Source organism: Gallus gallus, chromosome Z, assembly GCF_016699485.2.
Source record: "Gallus gallus isolate bGalGal1 chromosome Z, bGalGal1.mat.broiler.GRCg7b, whole genome shotgun sequence".
In the NCBI taxonomy this organism is placed as follows: Eukaryota; Metazoa; Chordata; class Aves; order Galliformes; family Phasianidae; genus Gallus; species Gallus gallus.
Window position 1 is genome coordinate 37449897 of NC_052572.1, and position 16600 is coordinate 37466496.

Here is a 16600-nt window from a genome sequence, read left to right on the forward strand (position 1 = left end):
GAACAGCCTGCTCCTCTGTGGGCCTCTCCTGGGCTGCATGGAGCTGCTGCTCTGCGCCTGGAGCTTCTCCTGCCCTCCCTCACCTTCGGAGCAGTTTAAAGTCAGACAGCCCATCAGTGCATTCGAGCGAAAGCAACGTGAAGTATTTCTGTTGCAAATCAACAGTGCAAAATAGTATCTGGAAGTTCTTTATTTTAGACACAAATTTACATCGCTCACTTTAAGGCCTCTGTTTTTCCCAGTCTCAAGACACTTTAACACTGTTAGCAGTAAAGTAACACCTTTCAATCACCACAATCAGTTTAGCTGAATTGTAGTAAGTAATATAGCTCATCCTTTGCTTTTCATGTCTGCAGATAGATTTTCATTTTGGCTGATAACATTGCAAGAGATCATAAAGAAAAAGTAAGGGCTTATTCACCCTACCACCAAAGGTTACTAAATCTCCTTGTTTCCTGGTTCATCTAAATATATATACACACAAATCCTGTAATAAAGTTTTAACATATATTTAGCATACCTGCTTTCTGAATAATTTTATAAGTAAAATTTCATCCTGATTTCTGCAAATTAACAAGAAATATTTCTTACATCCTCTTCCCCGAAGCATGCTTTTATTGTCTTGCACTTCACCCCATTTTAAACCTAAATCTTTTCATAATACATGTAGTTAATACTGTTAGTGATGTGTCCTCATTCTGGCATCTTATTCCTTCACAATTTCCCAACAATCTTTCTTTTTAAAATACCCATTCTGAGCTGGTCCAAATATGCAGATTACTTGAGAAATACTACATAGGCTTTAGCAGCTTTACATGAGTCCAGCTACAACACATTCAGTAACAGATTCAGTTACTGTATAAGCTGTCAGACTGCTCATTGAATCTTAAAATTACTATTGTGACAGCTTGTAGCTAGTTCCTCTAACTGTGTTCATCAGTAATTACTTCTAACATATTAAATAGCTTTTTATCATTGTAATCCAATGACTTTACGAACATTCAAATATGCTTATTGATCCAGCAGAACTGCATCTTTACAGTTTAGTATGGTGTACAAAAATATCTTCTTTAGAATATACACATTCAATCACATATTAAGGTCAGTCACAGCACAGCTGACGGAAGGAATTCTAAAGAATACTACGTCGTTGGCACTTAACATCTGAGGGTTACAGAGCTAGAACTTTAGCTACAAATCCACTTGTGTTGTATGAACTATAAACATGTTGTATGGACATAAACATGGGCACCTGCCCAGTTGGTTGTCTTGCCAAGTACCACAGTCCTCGGGCTTTCAATTAGCATCAGACCTAACTGAGGCATTCTGCTTTATCACGCTGTGACTTGCTGATCTGAAATAAAAAGTACACACATTTAACTTGTGTCATTTCTGTGTTTGCATGTGACATCACCATATACTTGAAACTACCACCAAGACACATCTTTCATTTATGCTTTGTCTCATTTTACTTTTCTTCTTTGATTAGTAGATAGCAGTGAATTCACCTATTATTTAACAAAATCTAATTTCAGTGAACTTGAAAGATATATTTTATTAAGACAGAGTAAAAATGTATAAGGCATATATGAATAAGGCAAATTCATACAAGGTCTCTAATATGTTTATACAGGGTGACAACAGATCTATTTAATCCTTGCAGCATTTCCATACAGAGCTTGGAATTCTATAAGCAAATTCAATTTCCAATAAAATCACTTACTTCCTTCTCTCAGCTTTTTTAATTCCTGTATTATATCATTATACACATAGGATAAAAGCTCCTCTTGGGATTTAGTTCCATCTAAATAAACTGAGAAAAAAGAAAAAAAAAATCATTAAACTAGTTTAAACACTGAGATGAAAAAATAAAAAGCAAGAACAGTGCAACCCTCTACTTCTTTCCAAAATTCAGTTTGGATGTTAGAAAGTAATACAGTGTACAAGTATTCCAGTTAATAATTAGTTTACAAATATTTAAAGTACAAAAATCTCAAAAAGAGTTATGGTAATAACATTAGGACAGTAGAGCTGGAATAATTCAACACAAAGGTTCCTGTGCAGGAGGAAGTTACAGGTTCTTCCTCAGCCTGAGGGTTTGAGCAAATTAAGGAAGGACACTGCAGTTCTCATTCTCACTGCACAGTAAGCAGCAGTGCCCTGCATGCTGATGAAACAGCCACCTGACCTCTTTTCCCTGAGACTCAGACCAGAATTAGGCAGCTCCAAGAGCTGTGTGAGTGCAAACATCGCACAGACTCACAGTACCACCACATTTGTCACTACTTTGACAAGACTAGTGTCTGTATATAGTATGTACCAAAAAGTACTTGTGAAATGTCCCATAGCTTTTAACAGGACTTCATACAGGATTTTCATGCATCAGATTCTGTCTCACAAGTTTCTGGGTTAGTCATAGACATGTATGCACACATGCACATGCAAACTAGCTTGTTAGTGGACGTAGTGATCAAAAAGTTTATTTTTTTTAAACTCATAATTATTTAGAAAAATAAAAAGATACAACCTTAAAGACTTAAATAAAAACACCAACAAAACAAACAAAAATACCCACAACAACAGAAAGGTCAAAACCTGTTGTGCAAGCGTCACAATAATATTTGATGAAAATTTCGTCCCTTACAGAAAATACCACTGACAACCAAACAAAATCCAGAAATGTGACACATTTAATAACTTTATATGTTTAAAATTAATGATATCATACCAATGTTACTTGCACTTTCTTCCATTTCATTTTTATATTTCAGGTACATAGGCCACACATGTCCATCGAAGTACCCGGGTGTATCTGCTGGCTGATAGACTCTGGTGCTACACAGAAACATATGTGCTTTCCTATGCAAGTTTTACATTACACTCCCAACCCAGTGATATTAAAAAATATACAGAAGCAAGGAAGCTGCGTAACTACTGGAACAAAGGAAGCTACTTTGTTATAATACAATCTGTAATATGAGTTCTTGCTAACCTATTTCTGCCAATCAAATTAAATTAAAGACAATGTAGAAGGAGTTTAACTGAAAAATATATTACATATAAACTAAGCTATATTGAAAGTTTTACCCAAGGAAATTACCTTTTTCTTCTTTTTATTGACAAAGGTTTCTCAAGTTTTAATTCACTAGCAATTCAGATACTAAACTCCTGAAGGGCAAATCTAGTCAAGAACCAAGAAAGTGCAGTCAGCTAAAGACAACTGAGTGGAGAATTGCTTGACTCAGACAGCTGATTTTGATTTTGTGCAAATGTATTGCTCCAAGCACACAATGGTGTTTCAAATCTGGAGCCAAGTCAGTCATAAGCTCAATATTCCAAATCAAATTTGCAATGTAACTCACACACAGTCTAAATGAAGCATATAGGAGGGAAAAAAGAAAACAAACAAACAAACCCATGCATAAAGATTGGTACTTTAACATTAATCATAAGGTACAGCTGCATGTTCCCCCCTCCCCCCCCCTCATTTTACATTAGTTTAACTCTATCATTTAGCTGGTAATCTAAATAGTTTTTCTGGACAACAAATTCTGTTTTAGTGCTTGTAAAACATTTAACATTATAATATATACAAAAACAAAACAAAAACAAACAACACTTCTCCACATGTTTTTGTTAATGTTTGCTAAATACCCACAGGGTGTTGCCTGGGAATCAGCTGTTATATCTATTAAGTGCTAAAGAAAAGCTGATACCAAAAAAAAAAAGCAGAGTTCAGGTTAGGGTATACAGTCACCATCTGTGAACAACAACCAAATAATCTTACCTCCTTCTCCTTTTACACTCTTCATAAGGAAGGGTCAAAAAGTATCTTCTATTCCAGAGTTCATTAAGTGGCCTAAGACAGTAATATAGAATCACAGAATCATAGAATCACCAAGGTTGGAAAAGACCTCTAAGATCATCCAGTCCAACCACCCACCTATCATCAATATTTCCCACTAAACCATGTCCCTCAGTACCACATTTAAATATTTAAATTCCTCCATGGACAGCGACTCTACCACCTCCCCAGGCAGCCCATTCCAGACTCTGACCTCTCTCTTGGAGAAGCTCTTCCTAACGTTCACCCTGAATCTCCTCTGGCTCAACTTGAGGCCATTTCCTCTCATTCTATCACTGTAGTTACATGGGAGAAGAGGCCAATCCCCACCTCAAAACAGCCTCCTTTCAGGTAGTTGTAGAGAGCTATAAGGTCTTCCCTGAGCCTCCTCTTCTCCAGATTAAACAATCCCTGCTCCCTCAGCCACTCCCCATAAGGCCTGTGCTCCAGACCCCTCACTAGTTTCTTTGCCCTTCTCTGAAAATGCTCCAGAGCCTCAACGTTCTTCTCGTAGTGAGGGCCCAAAACTGAATACAGTACATGAGATACAGCCTCGCCAGTGCTGAGTACAGAGGGATGATCGCTTCCCTGCTCCTCATGGTAACACTATTTCTGATACAAACTGGAATGCTTATGTTTAGTACCCTCTTTTTAGAGCAGCTTTTAATATACCAATTTACATATTACTACTTACTCATAATTATACAGCAGAAAGCCTTCAACAACCAAAATATAAACATCTTCTGTCATCTTCAGACTGTTACATGTGTCCATTGGTTCTTCAGTCGCAACACCTGAGCTTGTATGGCTTTTCATCCAATTGTGAATAGTTTTCACCATTTCATCCATATAGAGGGCATCAAGTACTAGATGAAAACAAAATGTTAGGTGCACATTAGAAAAGAAGAGCTAAAAAAGAAAAAGTGCCATCATTAACCTAGATCGGTAAGAAACAATTAATCTACATATAACTATTAATGAAAGGGAATGCTATTACCCCTACAAGTCTCTTAGGTGTGTAAGTAATTTCAGTTTGCAACTGGTGATACCTTGAAACAAATCCTTGCCCCATGACTGGGATACATTTGGTGGGTGTGGTCTTTCAGAACCATGTGACAACAAAAAGTCTGTGAATTCACCTCACAGCCTTTTTTCCTTTGGAAGAAAATGCATGGACTGCCATCCTGTTCCATAGAACCTGTAAATACTTAGCCCAGACTTCTAGCTTTCTGTCAGTTATCACTTAAACAAAGCAAGGAACGGGGTTCAAAAATCCTTTGCCTTTTTTTTTTTCCCTCCCAGTTGTAGATATTTGGATGGTGGGGAGGGGTGGCTTGGACTCAGAGGATGGCATAAAAAGTAAAATATTATGATGTAGCACATGGTTCTGCCCAGAGTTAGATGTCACATAAGTTACTGAACTGTATCCAGAAGGCAGACTTTGGATACAAACTTTAAAGTAATATTTAAGAGCAGCATTAAGACCAGAAAGATGAACTTTCTCATCCGGTTTCACATTCTGCCTTTGTTTAGTGTAGAATCTGAGCCAGACTGCATTAACTGATGAAAGTCAGTTTTCAGCTACAATTCAAAGTTCTGGACAATGCTCAGAATAATACATTTTGCAATCACCAAGCATCAGAAGAGACTAACTAATAATCAACTGTTTGTAACTAGCCATGACCTGAAACAGGGCACTGGCAGAAAGTAGATCTAGGTCTGGAAGTTCCCACAACTAAACCGGCATGTTGAGCCAGCAGTAAGTCTGAATTTGGAACCATTCTGATCTCTGTGTAAGATCTGACATGAGATAAAGGTGTCTGGATCAGACACAATCTTATCTGATTTGGAACATAATAAGGAAAGAGACAATATCGTCAAGATATCTTATCAGTTATTAATGTGAAAAAAAATCCATCACCACATAGCAAGTAATGAGGTTTAGCTTATGCCAGTGCTGCAAGTCAAGAGACTTTTAATTGAGCTGAACCACTGCTACTGGACCAAATGCAACTCTAGAAGATTAAAACGAGGAAAGGGAAAGACAAGCACCAGCTTCAGTAGTTTACTCATTCAACAAGTTTTCTGTTTTTATCTCACTGAGGTGAGAGAAACTGAAGGATTGCTCTGCGTCATTTTTTTACAACCCTGCTCAGAACAGACACGGAACAGAGGAGTTGCTTGCTTAGAAGAGATGGGGAACCAAGTGCTCAGCACAACACAACAAGAAGTCAAAGTTACTGACCATCATACAGCTTAAACCCACGCTCGTCTGTTTCTACTTCAGACTCTGGCTAAAGAGAAAAAAAAACCAACATAATTTTCAATTGTGCTTTTATAAGCTCTTACACAGGTCTGTTTTCTTCAGTTACAAACATGAGGGTATACACATTTGTATCCTAACTGATAAATTTGTCTTCAAACTTTAAATGCTGCATAAAGCTATTAAAATATAATACAAACACAAATCATTTGCAACAACAAATCCTCCAAATCTTCACTTTTAAGTTCACTAGAAATTCACCTTTCAGAAATAAGAACATGTTCAACCTCTTTAGCACAGAACTTTGATATTCATACAAAAGTTTTGATTTTTCTTTCCTTTTTTGCTTTAGGAAATGAAGAGCTACATACTGCTGCATAGCAGTAGGGTAAACAAAACAAATACCATTAACTCTCTTAGCACAGGGTATCTTCAAAAATGTATCCAGCATACACCCAGTCCTTACTTTGAATAAGTATCAAAAATACAGTCAATTTCTTTTGCTGAGTATACTCAGTGGTTTTGGCCACTGAAAGCTCAATTACCATGACAAAGTTAACCTTACTTTCAGCAGCATCCATTCTAACAGTCCATTAACAGAGAATTGGAAAGAGTAGAAACTATACTAACATCTATTCAAGTCCACATCTACAGATCAAGTCTTTTGATCAATACCATTACCTTAAAGAAGTCATCCTGACAGAGGGTATCACAGTTTGGAAGCAGTTTCTTAAGCTTTTCTGCCAACGTTGTTTTTCCTCCATTTGTAACTCTGAGTTGGAAAACACAGAAACTGTATCAGACAACATCTCTCTTTTAGACATATACACACCTGTGCACACACACCTCTACATAAATAGCGTAAACTACAGAGACGCCATTCACTCCTCTCTCTCCCCACCTCCAAGAGGTTAATTAACATTAAATACACTCTTGAAATTTTCTGTCAAGTTCGAACAGCTTTTGTAGAGTAAATGGAACAGCAACAAGAAAGAAATTAGAAGCGGTACCCGAGTTCTCCAATAGAAGCAGGAATAATTTCCTAGGAGTTACACATTAAAGAAGACCATAATATGCTGTATTTGTAAGCTATTTTCAAAAATGATCCATTCAGAGGTATAAATTACACCACAGTTCACTCTGAGGGGAAGACTAGTCTTGAGCTGTAGAGGAAATTTAGTTTTAAAATACTTACCCACCAAGGCCAATCACCAGTATTTTCATTGCTTGTTTTCTCTCCAGTTCTTCCTTTCCACTATCAGAAACAGAGTCAACGAAGACTCTGAATTCAGCAAAAAGAACAGCAGTAATTAAGAAATTCCAGTTACAGACAAGCCTTTTTTTTCTGTCCTTTTTCTCTTCTTGCCCCACAAACCTACTGTTAGAACCTCAACTGCTTGTTCAAACGCTAACAAAACCCTCCAACACAGACGCTGCATCACAGATTTCTGTGCGTTTTACCTTAGACAGTATTTAATGAACTTGAGGAGAACTCTGAGATTCAGTTCTACCGCTACTGATTAGCAAAGAAGTATCTGGAAAAAAAAAACAACACAATCCTAGCTCAATCATTAACAGTATCCAAATGACTGGGTAAACAGGTGCTGAGGTGGAAAAACAAACAACAACAAAAAAAGCCAATTAAAAAGAAACCCAAAAAACAGTGACGTGCTGAGGGAGGAAGGATGTTCCAAAAATCCAGTAACTCCCCGATTCCGTGATTCAGTGTGTTTATGGCATGGGCTGTCTATGCGGACAGTGTAAACAGATTGCCTGCTCTCAGGATAAGATTAAACACGATCTGCAAAAACCCCAATGCTATTTTCCAACTGAACAGTCACTGAGGTCCGTGTTCTGGGGGATTAGCCTTTGTCCCACAAAAAACGCTGCGGCACAAACCAAGTAACACCTGGGCACACGTGCTGAGCTTTGGACTCAGCTTACATCACCGGCTAGACCAAACTTAATCCCAAACTTCGGGAAAATAAAACGCCATGACAAAAAAAAAGAACACCAACTCTGCCTCTCTCAGAACAACGCACAACACGAATTGCGAAGGCAAACCGGCCTCCAGCATCACAGCACGCAACTCCGAAGTTAACTCGGCCTCTTTTAAGGGCCGACTGAAGTTCCACGGCAGCTCCCTCACCAGAGCTGACTCGGGCTGAGCATTAAACGTGCAACGACAGCATCCAAACAAGCCACCCCGCCCCAAAGGCTCCCACACGGGAGGAAGTGACCCGGGGACGCTCAGCTCGGCGCAAACCCACGCACCCAGTCAAACCCCACCCTACGCCGCCGCTCGCCGCCCTCCGGCGGCCCAGCCATCATGGAGCGAGCCCCGCCCCCTCCGACACCGCGCGGTCCGATTGGCTGCTCTTCAGGCCGCCCTCCCCGATTGGCCGCCCCCACTTCCCCGTGCTCTTCCCATCAGGGAAAGGAGAGAGAGGCAGCGATTGGCTGCGGGGTGTTTGCGGATTGGTGGACTGTTCGCTGCTGCCGCTGTGGGGCGCTGCGCTGCGCAGAGTACCGGTGGCCGCCCGTCCGCCCGTCCCCTCCCTCCCTTCCTTCCTTCCTTCCCGCAGCTGTCGCCGCTCACCGTGCACAGCAGTCCGGAGCGGCTCGCCCCGCTCTGCCCCACCACCCCGAGGCACCTGCGCAGCCCGTCAGGTCCTGCCGCAGCCATGTCCAAGCCACCGCCCAAGCCCGCCAAGCCAGGTAAGGGAGGGTCCCTACGGCTAGGCCCGCCGCCCTCCCCTGTTCTCGCTGTCAGCGCGGGGCCGCCGTGGGCGCGGACGGCCCGGTGCCGGCTGACACGTGGACGGCGGGGGAGCGGCGCTCGGGCTGTCAGAACTGGCGGCTCCCGCCTCTCCCCGTCCCGCCGCCATTAACCTCGGCGCCGCCCGAGCGCTGCGGGTCTGTCCTCGGGCACGCCGCGCGGAGCTGCGCTTCTCAAAACTCATAGCGAATCGCAGGGTCTTGTAAAAACAGTGCTGACCGGGCTCAGGAGCACTCAGTCCGTCATCCTCCGCCTTCTGCTGATCTGTTAAAGCCTCAGAACTTCTTCCATGTGACAGTTTCCTCTGGTCTCGCACACGCTGAGCATCTTTCTGAGTTGACCTGAAATAGAGAAAAGGCAGCGATAGGAGCCCCCGACACTGCGGTTGCCCGCTGGGAATGTGCGTGAAGAGCTGCGTGGGCTTCCGGGACATGAGAAGGGTGTGGTGCTGCTTTTAGCAGCCAGATACGCAGGAAGAGGAATTTTTTTCCAGTCAAGCAGTTACTCAATTCTCCGATTTGCAAAATGATTGGTTAGGCTCAGCGTAAGAATCTTAGGGAATTCAGGGGTTTGCTCTGTCGAGGCTTGCGGAGCTATCGTACTGACTCAGACGTTCTGTGTCTAATTCTGGGCATCCCCAGCTTGGCGGGGTGCAGGCTGTGGTAAGACGCAGGCTGCTGCCAGACAGGCGGGCTCTCTGCGCCCTCACTGTCACTCTGTCCTTCAGTTCGGTGGCACGGCAGGCTGGGCTGGTGCTCTGGCACTGCGGGGTCCTGCTCGCGTTCAGGTTATTTTCATGTTCTAATGAACTTGCCGATCTGGTTTACCACATGATCACTTGACACAGCAAAAGGAAGTGGATGGAAATAAATGGCTGAAGAAGAAAGAGGAAGAGGGTAGAACTTTCTTGGTAGTGGCTCTCAGGGGTCACGAAAGTCGTTTTATGGGGTCCCTCCTTTTTGAAGAAGGAAAGTCTTTACAGATGCTATTGCAGAGTTGTTTTTTTGTTTGTTTGTTTTTTCCCCCAAGTCATTTTCAGGGAGAGGTCGTCTTCTGGCTTCCTCCAGAATATTTTGTCTGTCTGCTTTTGTAATATCAGTTACGCTTTTAACAGCGCCATTGAATTTCATGGAGGTTGTAGGCATTGAAGTGTACTGACTTAAAGACATAAACATGGAGTCTGTGTGTGCTGAAGCCAGAGTAGCATAATGCCCTATTTGTTACCAACTTCTAGGCTGCAGGTGGGGAAACGTCTTCTTGGTTCATTTGCTCAAGCTGTGTTATTTTTTCTTCACTGACTGTTGTCTGGTATCCAGTCTGCAAACCATCCCAGCATTGTCCCAAAGCAGCAATCTGCTTGCCATGCCACAATTCAAGCAGATAGAAGAAAAAATAAGACTTTGGATGCAGATGGTCACAATTCGACCAGGTAGAAGAAAGAATAAGGCTTTGGCTGCTGTAGTCCTTTAAGAAATGTTCAGGAAGAAAATGTGCAAACTACATGGAGATGGAAGGAGATAGAGCTGGTGGCAAGGAAGTGTGTTTAGTGTTATATTCACTTCTGAAACAGCAAGTACGTTCAACAGGACTGTTGAAGATTAAAATTACATATGAATGCCCGGATGGTGCTTTGAAAGTGTGCAAAACAGGATGTGCGAAGGGAAAAATATTAGGTACAGGTGAGGGTTTTTTTTTTCAGTACCTGTGAGATTTTTATATGATAGAAGGCTCTTTCATTGTCATAATCTGGCTGCACGGGCAGTGCATTGGGTTTCAGTTGTGAAGGAGAAGGTTTTGACATCAATAGATTAAAGAAAATCATCTAATAATGTTTGTCAGCTCTTGAGCCTGTATTCTGGGGCCTGTGGTTAGCCCTTGAGTAAGAAGCTGTGACTGTTTTTCATGGCTTTGGGAAACTTTTAATTTTTAGTGTTCTGAGACTTCCCTTTAAAACAAGCTTCTCCCTTTGCTTTTCTGCTGGAGCTTTTTGTACTAGTTTGAAAGCCTTTTTCTTTTCTTTTTTTTTTTCCCCCTATTCAAACTTGCTATTGGAGATACAGAGGAGTGAAGTGAGAGCTGAAAATAATTGAAGCTTTCTTCTAGATCAGCATTATGCAAGAGTAGGATTTCCCCTCCATCCGTTAAAAGCTCTATTGATATCTCAAACAACATTATTCTTTTTAGAGTTCATTAACCTCCTAAACATTCTGTGTCTTATGTTAATTCTAATTACAAAAGTTACTTAAGTCTTTTGAACCTAGCAAGCTGCACTGACTCCTAGTTGTCTCCTTGAATGATGGTGGCTATGCATTTTTGGATAGGGCCTTATATGGGGTGCAGTGAGAGCTCTTAGGAAGCTGGAAATGTTATTGTTTATATTTTTATTCTTTTTAATTTAAAAACCCTTTATTACTTTTGTGTTCTCCAGATAAAGCAAGGTTTGTTGATCTTGGGCCAAAGTCCACACAACACTTAAGTTTTACAGAGAAAGGCAAGTCTTTGTCTGAAAGAAATTACAGTTTAAAGTGATTCCAGTTGAGAGGAAGTGAGGAAGAAGGAAGCATAGTGTGTGTAACATGAAGGGACACTACCTTAAAGTAGGTTTGTTGCTTTTACAGCCTTGGCAGTTTTCTAAGTTAAAAATAGAATTCTGAATATAAATACTTAGTTTGAACCACAGTCAGTTTCTTTCACATCACTGAGGTAAAGCAGAAGCTGTGGCAGTTGCCATTCACGGGAGCAGAAGATCTATGCTGAATGGCATCCCTAAGGTCTCAACAGTCTGTCACCCTGGGTCGTCTCCTTGTGTAGTCACAGAAGGGTTTCTGTTAGCTGGGGAGAAGTGGGTGTGTGAGTTTGGGGAGTTATGCTACAGTTGTGAATTCATATGTGGGAGACGTCAGCAGAACTATTAAGCAGCACAAACGTGAATGCTAAATTTGCATTTCTGACCCTAACGATTCAGTTTACTGCAAGCTTCTCGAGCCACAAACAAGCCTCCTACAAGTGAGGGTGTTCTTTGTATTTGCAAAAATTAAACTAGTAATAAATAGATTTCAACATCATACTGTGCTAGTCAGAATTCATTTGTGAAATTTTTCAGGTCAAATGCAAGTTGAATACACCCACATGCATCTTCTCTGAGAATATGCTGAATTCTGATTTTCTGTGTACAAATGCTGTGGAGCAGAAAGAACAAATATGCTGTCAGGTGTGGTCTGTGATTGTAGCAGGGCTACCCTAGCTTGTCATCTATACTGGTTCTGGTCTGCTCTTTGGATTCTCTTCTGCGTGTCTCTAAACACACCCCTTCCTGCTCTCCCATTTGCGTGTCTTATATGCACTTCCCCTTTCTAACACATACTGCTAAAAAGTGGAAGGTGGCTTTCCAAACAGACCTCCACTTTTCTGCCTCAATAAAAACAATACTTAAATGCTGTCTCCTACTCTGTTGTGCCTGTGTGCCTTGAGCAAAAGTCCAAATTTAAAGCAGCAGTCTTGTAAAACATACTCCCTCTCTTTAGTCCTTGAAGGTCTGAGTGTAAAGTACTTTATTTTTCAGTTCCTGAAAAGCCAGGAAAAAGTTTCCACCTGCCCTTAACGTACTAAGAAAATGGCACATTTCTGAAGATATGCCTATTGTGATAAGGACATTTATTTCCCTAGTAATGCAAACAGCAAGCATATAATGAAAAATCCTGATCTGTAGTTTATACACAATACTACTTCATGGACAGAACTTCTTGCCTTCCAAATGCTGTTGCCAGGTTGTGTAGTTCCTTTGTAGGGTCTCAGACCAATGCTGAGTGCACTTCTTGCCAATGCACTTAGCAAAAAGAAGGTGCCTGTCTTGCTTCAGAGAAAGTAAAATGCACGGATTGTGTTCTGGGAGGATACTCTGAAACTGACATAGACCCTGGAACTGGCATACAAACATCTAAATAAATAATGCCATGCAAGAATCAGCCTTCCTTCTTTCACAGATGAAAGCAAGAAAGAGGAAAGTAGAAAATGCTCTACGTAGAAGAGGGAATTTTAATGGTAGCATCTTATGATGGCGTAGAGAAGCCGAGGTAAAAGAACAGAAGAGAGGTGGGGGATGAGGGGAGGACGTCCATCACTGAGAAACTAGATCCTCCTTGCAGAGACACTTAGCACGTCTTTGAAAATGACCTGTTATGCTGCAATTAATTAAAAATAATCATCAGAACTGATAGGAGGAAACAAAATGTTTCTGGTTGTTGAGAAAACTTTTTTTAAACTTTGCACTGTGAATCCTGACAGCAATCATGCTAGCTCAGTACATATCAGAAGCTGCATTTTTTTTTCAACTGTTGTTACTGTTAGGCACTCAGTTTCTTTATTTTCATGCATTTAATTTGCTATTGATCGTGCTGACAAATCAGTTTTACCTGAGAGAGGGCAATATGATAAATCTGAGTTGCCTGTTTCCTGTCCTAATTATAGTATTTTATAGGAGAAGTTGTCCTAAAGAATTGAGAGGATTTTAGGACAACTCACCTCGCTGCATTGCTGAGCAAGAGTTTGGTAAATTGAGGCATGGGGAGTTTCTATGCCTAGCTTGTATGTCAGCATAGTATGTGTAATATCTTTTTTGTCACACAGTCACACTGCAGATGTTTGATGCAAATCCTTTGAGAAGGGAAAAAGACAGACCTGCAGCAGAAGTATGGGACTGAAAAGGACTATTCAAATTTGTCCCTGCAATTAGGAAAATATTTGTTGTGGGACGTATCACTGCACTATACATCGATTGATTTTATTTTTAGAAGGGATAGTCATTAAGTATCTAGACTGTAAAGTCATTACTGTTTGCCCGGTATCTTGAAATATCAAGTTTTAGTTTTGTCTTACAAATACGTGGTTGGGAGGTACAGTCTGTTAGCTTTGTGAAGTTCAGATCACTGCTTATACCTTAGTTCTGTATCCTACAGGAATCTCACAAAGTGGTGAATAGTGGAAAGAGGAGCTCAGCACATCCTCAGGCACTTTCTGACCATGAGCTTATTAATTCCAAAGGACACCAGCCAGTGAAAGCTGTAATTTTGTCCACGTGCCTGGGGATGTGCATCTCTAAGTGGAAGTACTTGTATACAAGTGAATGCAGCTACTCACAGATCTAATAAAAGACAGTTTACTTCCAGAACAGAGATACTAGTTTAATATTCCCTCTTAGTCCTTATATTTTGTTATTTTAAATATTCCAGACCGATTTTTTTTTTCTGCATTAAACATAATTCCTGTGAAGTGGTAAGTCCTGTTGTTCTTAGTTCTTAAATTCACCACTGTAAGCAGGCTTTAGTACCTATTTATCGCTAAATATTTAAAAGATAATTTGAAAGTGCCAGAAATTAGTAGTGCTTAATTCCCAGATGAAGTGCTGTAAAGTTAAGGTTCACCAGACCTACAGTTTTGTAGATACGGATACAGAGAGAGGTGTTTTAGAGTATGCTGTGCTGTGATGCTATGTCTTGACATTTGGGGAAATAGCTCTTATTTCTGTTGTAAATTGTAGTGCACACACATACAGTAAATTGTCTTCAATTTAAACAATGTCTCAACAGCATTTTTATCTGCATTTCATTTCTTCTTTTCTTGTTTTCTAAAACTGTTACAGATGCAGTGCGTTATGACCAGAAATGTATACTGAAAGCACAAATCTAAATTTCTTGCTTTTCCTTGCCTTCTGCTATCTCCTTATTTCCCCTTTTAACGTTTTTTATCTTCCCTTTTAGTCTTCAGTTTCTTCTTTTACTTAAGTAAAACCTTGAAACTTGGTGGATGATAGTTGAAATCTTCAAAGGGTTTTGTGTGCAGTCCTATCATGAATTGTTTATCTTTGTACCCTTATAAGAAAGCCTAGGAGAAGGAACAGTACCATGTACCATATATCCCTTTGTGCCACACATCGTTGTTTGTTATCTCTTCTTCTTTGTCTGTTTTTGTTGTTGTTGTTGTTTGTTTTTGTGTTTAATTGAATTCCAGCCACAATTTGGATGTTTCATTCTGAAGCTCTTAGGAGTATGATATATTACTTTCTGGTTTGTTGGTTTGTTTGTTTGTTCTCTTGATCGTTTTCACGTAGGTAATGAATAAAAAAAGATTTCATGTTTAAATTTCTATCTCTTTTTTTCTGGGCCTTTATGCTGCTGCCCTATTTGAAGTAAACATTACCTACTTAGAGGTATTGTAAGCACTATAGTTTATTTTCTGCATCTAAGCAGAATATCATGTCTGCTTTACCTGATATAAATAGGACTTGCTGACCGTTCGTCATCTTTCTTCAAATCCTGCAGTGATTTCTGTGTCATTGCATTATTGTCCTGATTAGTAACAATTACAAATGACTATAGGAATGTATGGCAGACACCAGTCATTGTTTTGTTTCTTTATTTTTTTTCTTAATTCTGAAGCATTTAAAATGCTATTAAGAAAAAATATGTATAGCTTATGATTATTGCATATGATTGAAACAACACTTTGCACCAGAAATCAGTGGCAGCACTTATACTGACAAGATGGTGGGCCATTAAGGCAGTGTAAGATGTACAGAACAAGCAACATACACTTGTCTGATCAGTTGATACGTTTCCTTCAGAACCTATACTTCTTGATTGACTGCTTTCATCATCACTTTCATTGCTGTGGGCATGCCACAGACTCATTCAGTAAGCAGATTTAAGAGCTAAGGAAAGGAATTTACTTGTACTTGGGTTCTATGTGTAGGTGCAGTATGTTCAGACAATGTTCATCATAATTATTTTCTCTTTTTTTTTTTTTTTTTTTCAGGACAGGTTAAAGTATTCAGGGCCCTATATACATTTGAGCCCAGAACGGTAAGTATATTTAGACTTCAGGGATTGGGGTGACTTATTTTTAAACTTATTCATAATAACACTTATTTAATTATGACAAGGTTGAACTATCAGATTTGCTGTACTACTTTTTCAATGAAAAAAGAATGAGAATGATACTCACTCTTAAATATGACCTTTCTTCTAAAGGCAACAAGGGTAATTGAGAACTGAGAGAGTGTTGACAATCTGGGAACAGACAAGAAAAAGGGGAGAAGATAACAAACATGGGATATATTTCAGTTGGAAAGGCTACAGTTTGTCTTTAGCATTCAGGAAGATCAAAGATATAAAAAGTTAGCTGCAGGCAAGTCAAACTACAGTATTAAGTCAAGCTACAGACTGTTGGGCAGTTATCCAGTTTCTATAGAATTAGAGGTGTTAGTATTTTGAAAGAAATGTTCAGTATACTCTTTACAGGTGCTTATTTTACCTAAGTACACATACTTGTATTTCTATTTACCTTTATTTATTTATTTTATTTAAGCCAGATGAACTGTACTTTGAAGAAGGTGATATCATTTACATCTCAGACATGGTAAGTCTGACACATCCCATACACATACATCTGAATGCTTCTGAGATGCATTATATCCCTTTTAAACTCTTCTCCCCTTTCTCTCCAGAGTGATACAAATTGGTGGAAAGGAACTTGCAAAGGGAGAACTGGACTAATTCCAAGCAACTATGGTAATGTCTAGAATATTTTCCTTTGGTAAGATTATTTGCAGTCAGAGGAAATGGCTATATGAAGATTACTGACATACTTACTTTCAGAAACTGATAAAAATGCTGGCATTTAACAGTACTCTACCAGCGTATTTCAGAATATTTCTACA

The 16600-nt window shown here is 39.9% G+C and overlaps 2 protein-coding genes across 10 annotated transcripts in view; one reads left to right on the forward strand and one right to left on the reverse strand.

The window, feature by feature from the left end:
• Positions 1-172: 172 nt before the first annotated feature.
• Positions 173-9315, reverse strand: NMRK1 (nicotinamide riboside kinase 1). 9 transcript variants are annotated; one of them, XM_046905503.1, is made up of 10 exons: positions 9106-9315; positions 7569-7642; positions 7303-7389; positions 6789-6879; positions 6090-6138; positions 4539-4710; positions 3788-3859; positions 2729-2835; positions 1724-1813; positions 173-1354 (listed from the first exon to the last, which is right to left on the reverse strand). In XM_046905503.1, the coding sequence occupies exons 3-10, from the start codon at positions 7329-7331 to the stop codon at positions 1335-1337; spliced, it is 630 nt and encodes a 209-aa protein (XP_046761459.1). In that variant the 5' UTR covers positions 7332-7389; positions 7569-7642; positions 9106-9315; the 3' UTR covers positions 173-1334. The 9 variants fall into 9 exon arrangements, with proteins under 9 accessions (XP_046761459.1, XP_046761458.1, XP_015135837.2 ...); XM_046905502.1 differs by lacking the exon at positions 9106-9315 and adding an exon at positions 8397-8465; XM_015280351.4 differs by lacking the exon at positions 9106-9315 and adding an exon at positions 8382-8465.
• The window catches only part of OSTF1 (osteoclast stimulating factor 1), a 21824-nt gene continuing 13909 nt past the window's right edge, over positions 8686-16600 (forward strand). The window contains exons 1-4 of the mRNA NM_001031426.3: positions 8686-8825; positions 15697-15743; positions 16249-16299; positions 16388-16451. Of these exons, the coding sequence (NP_001026597.2) occupies positions 8792-8825; positions 15697-15743; positions 16249-16299; positions 16388-16451 (196 nt within the window). The 5' untranslated portion in view covers positions 8686-8791. The remainder of the gene's footprint in view (positions 8826-15696; positions 15744-16248; positions 16300-16387; positions 16452-16600) is intronic.

Excerpts from the sequence above, each read along its gene's own strand:
- NMRK1 (XM_004949167.5), bottom strand. The coding sequence starts at position 9,070 with ATGAGTTTTGAGAAGCGCAGCTCCGCGCGGCGTGCCCGAGGACAGACC. Across the intron at positions 1,814-2,728 it reads AGAAAGTGCAAGTAACATTG|TTTATTTAGATGGAACTAAA; the intron begins GTATGATATCAT and ends CTTTTTTCTCAG. Across the intron at positions 1,355-1,723 it reads AAAAAAGCTGAGAGAAGGAA|ATCAGCAAGTCACAGCGTGA; the intron begins GTAAGTGATTTT and ends TTTTTATTTCAG.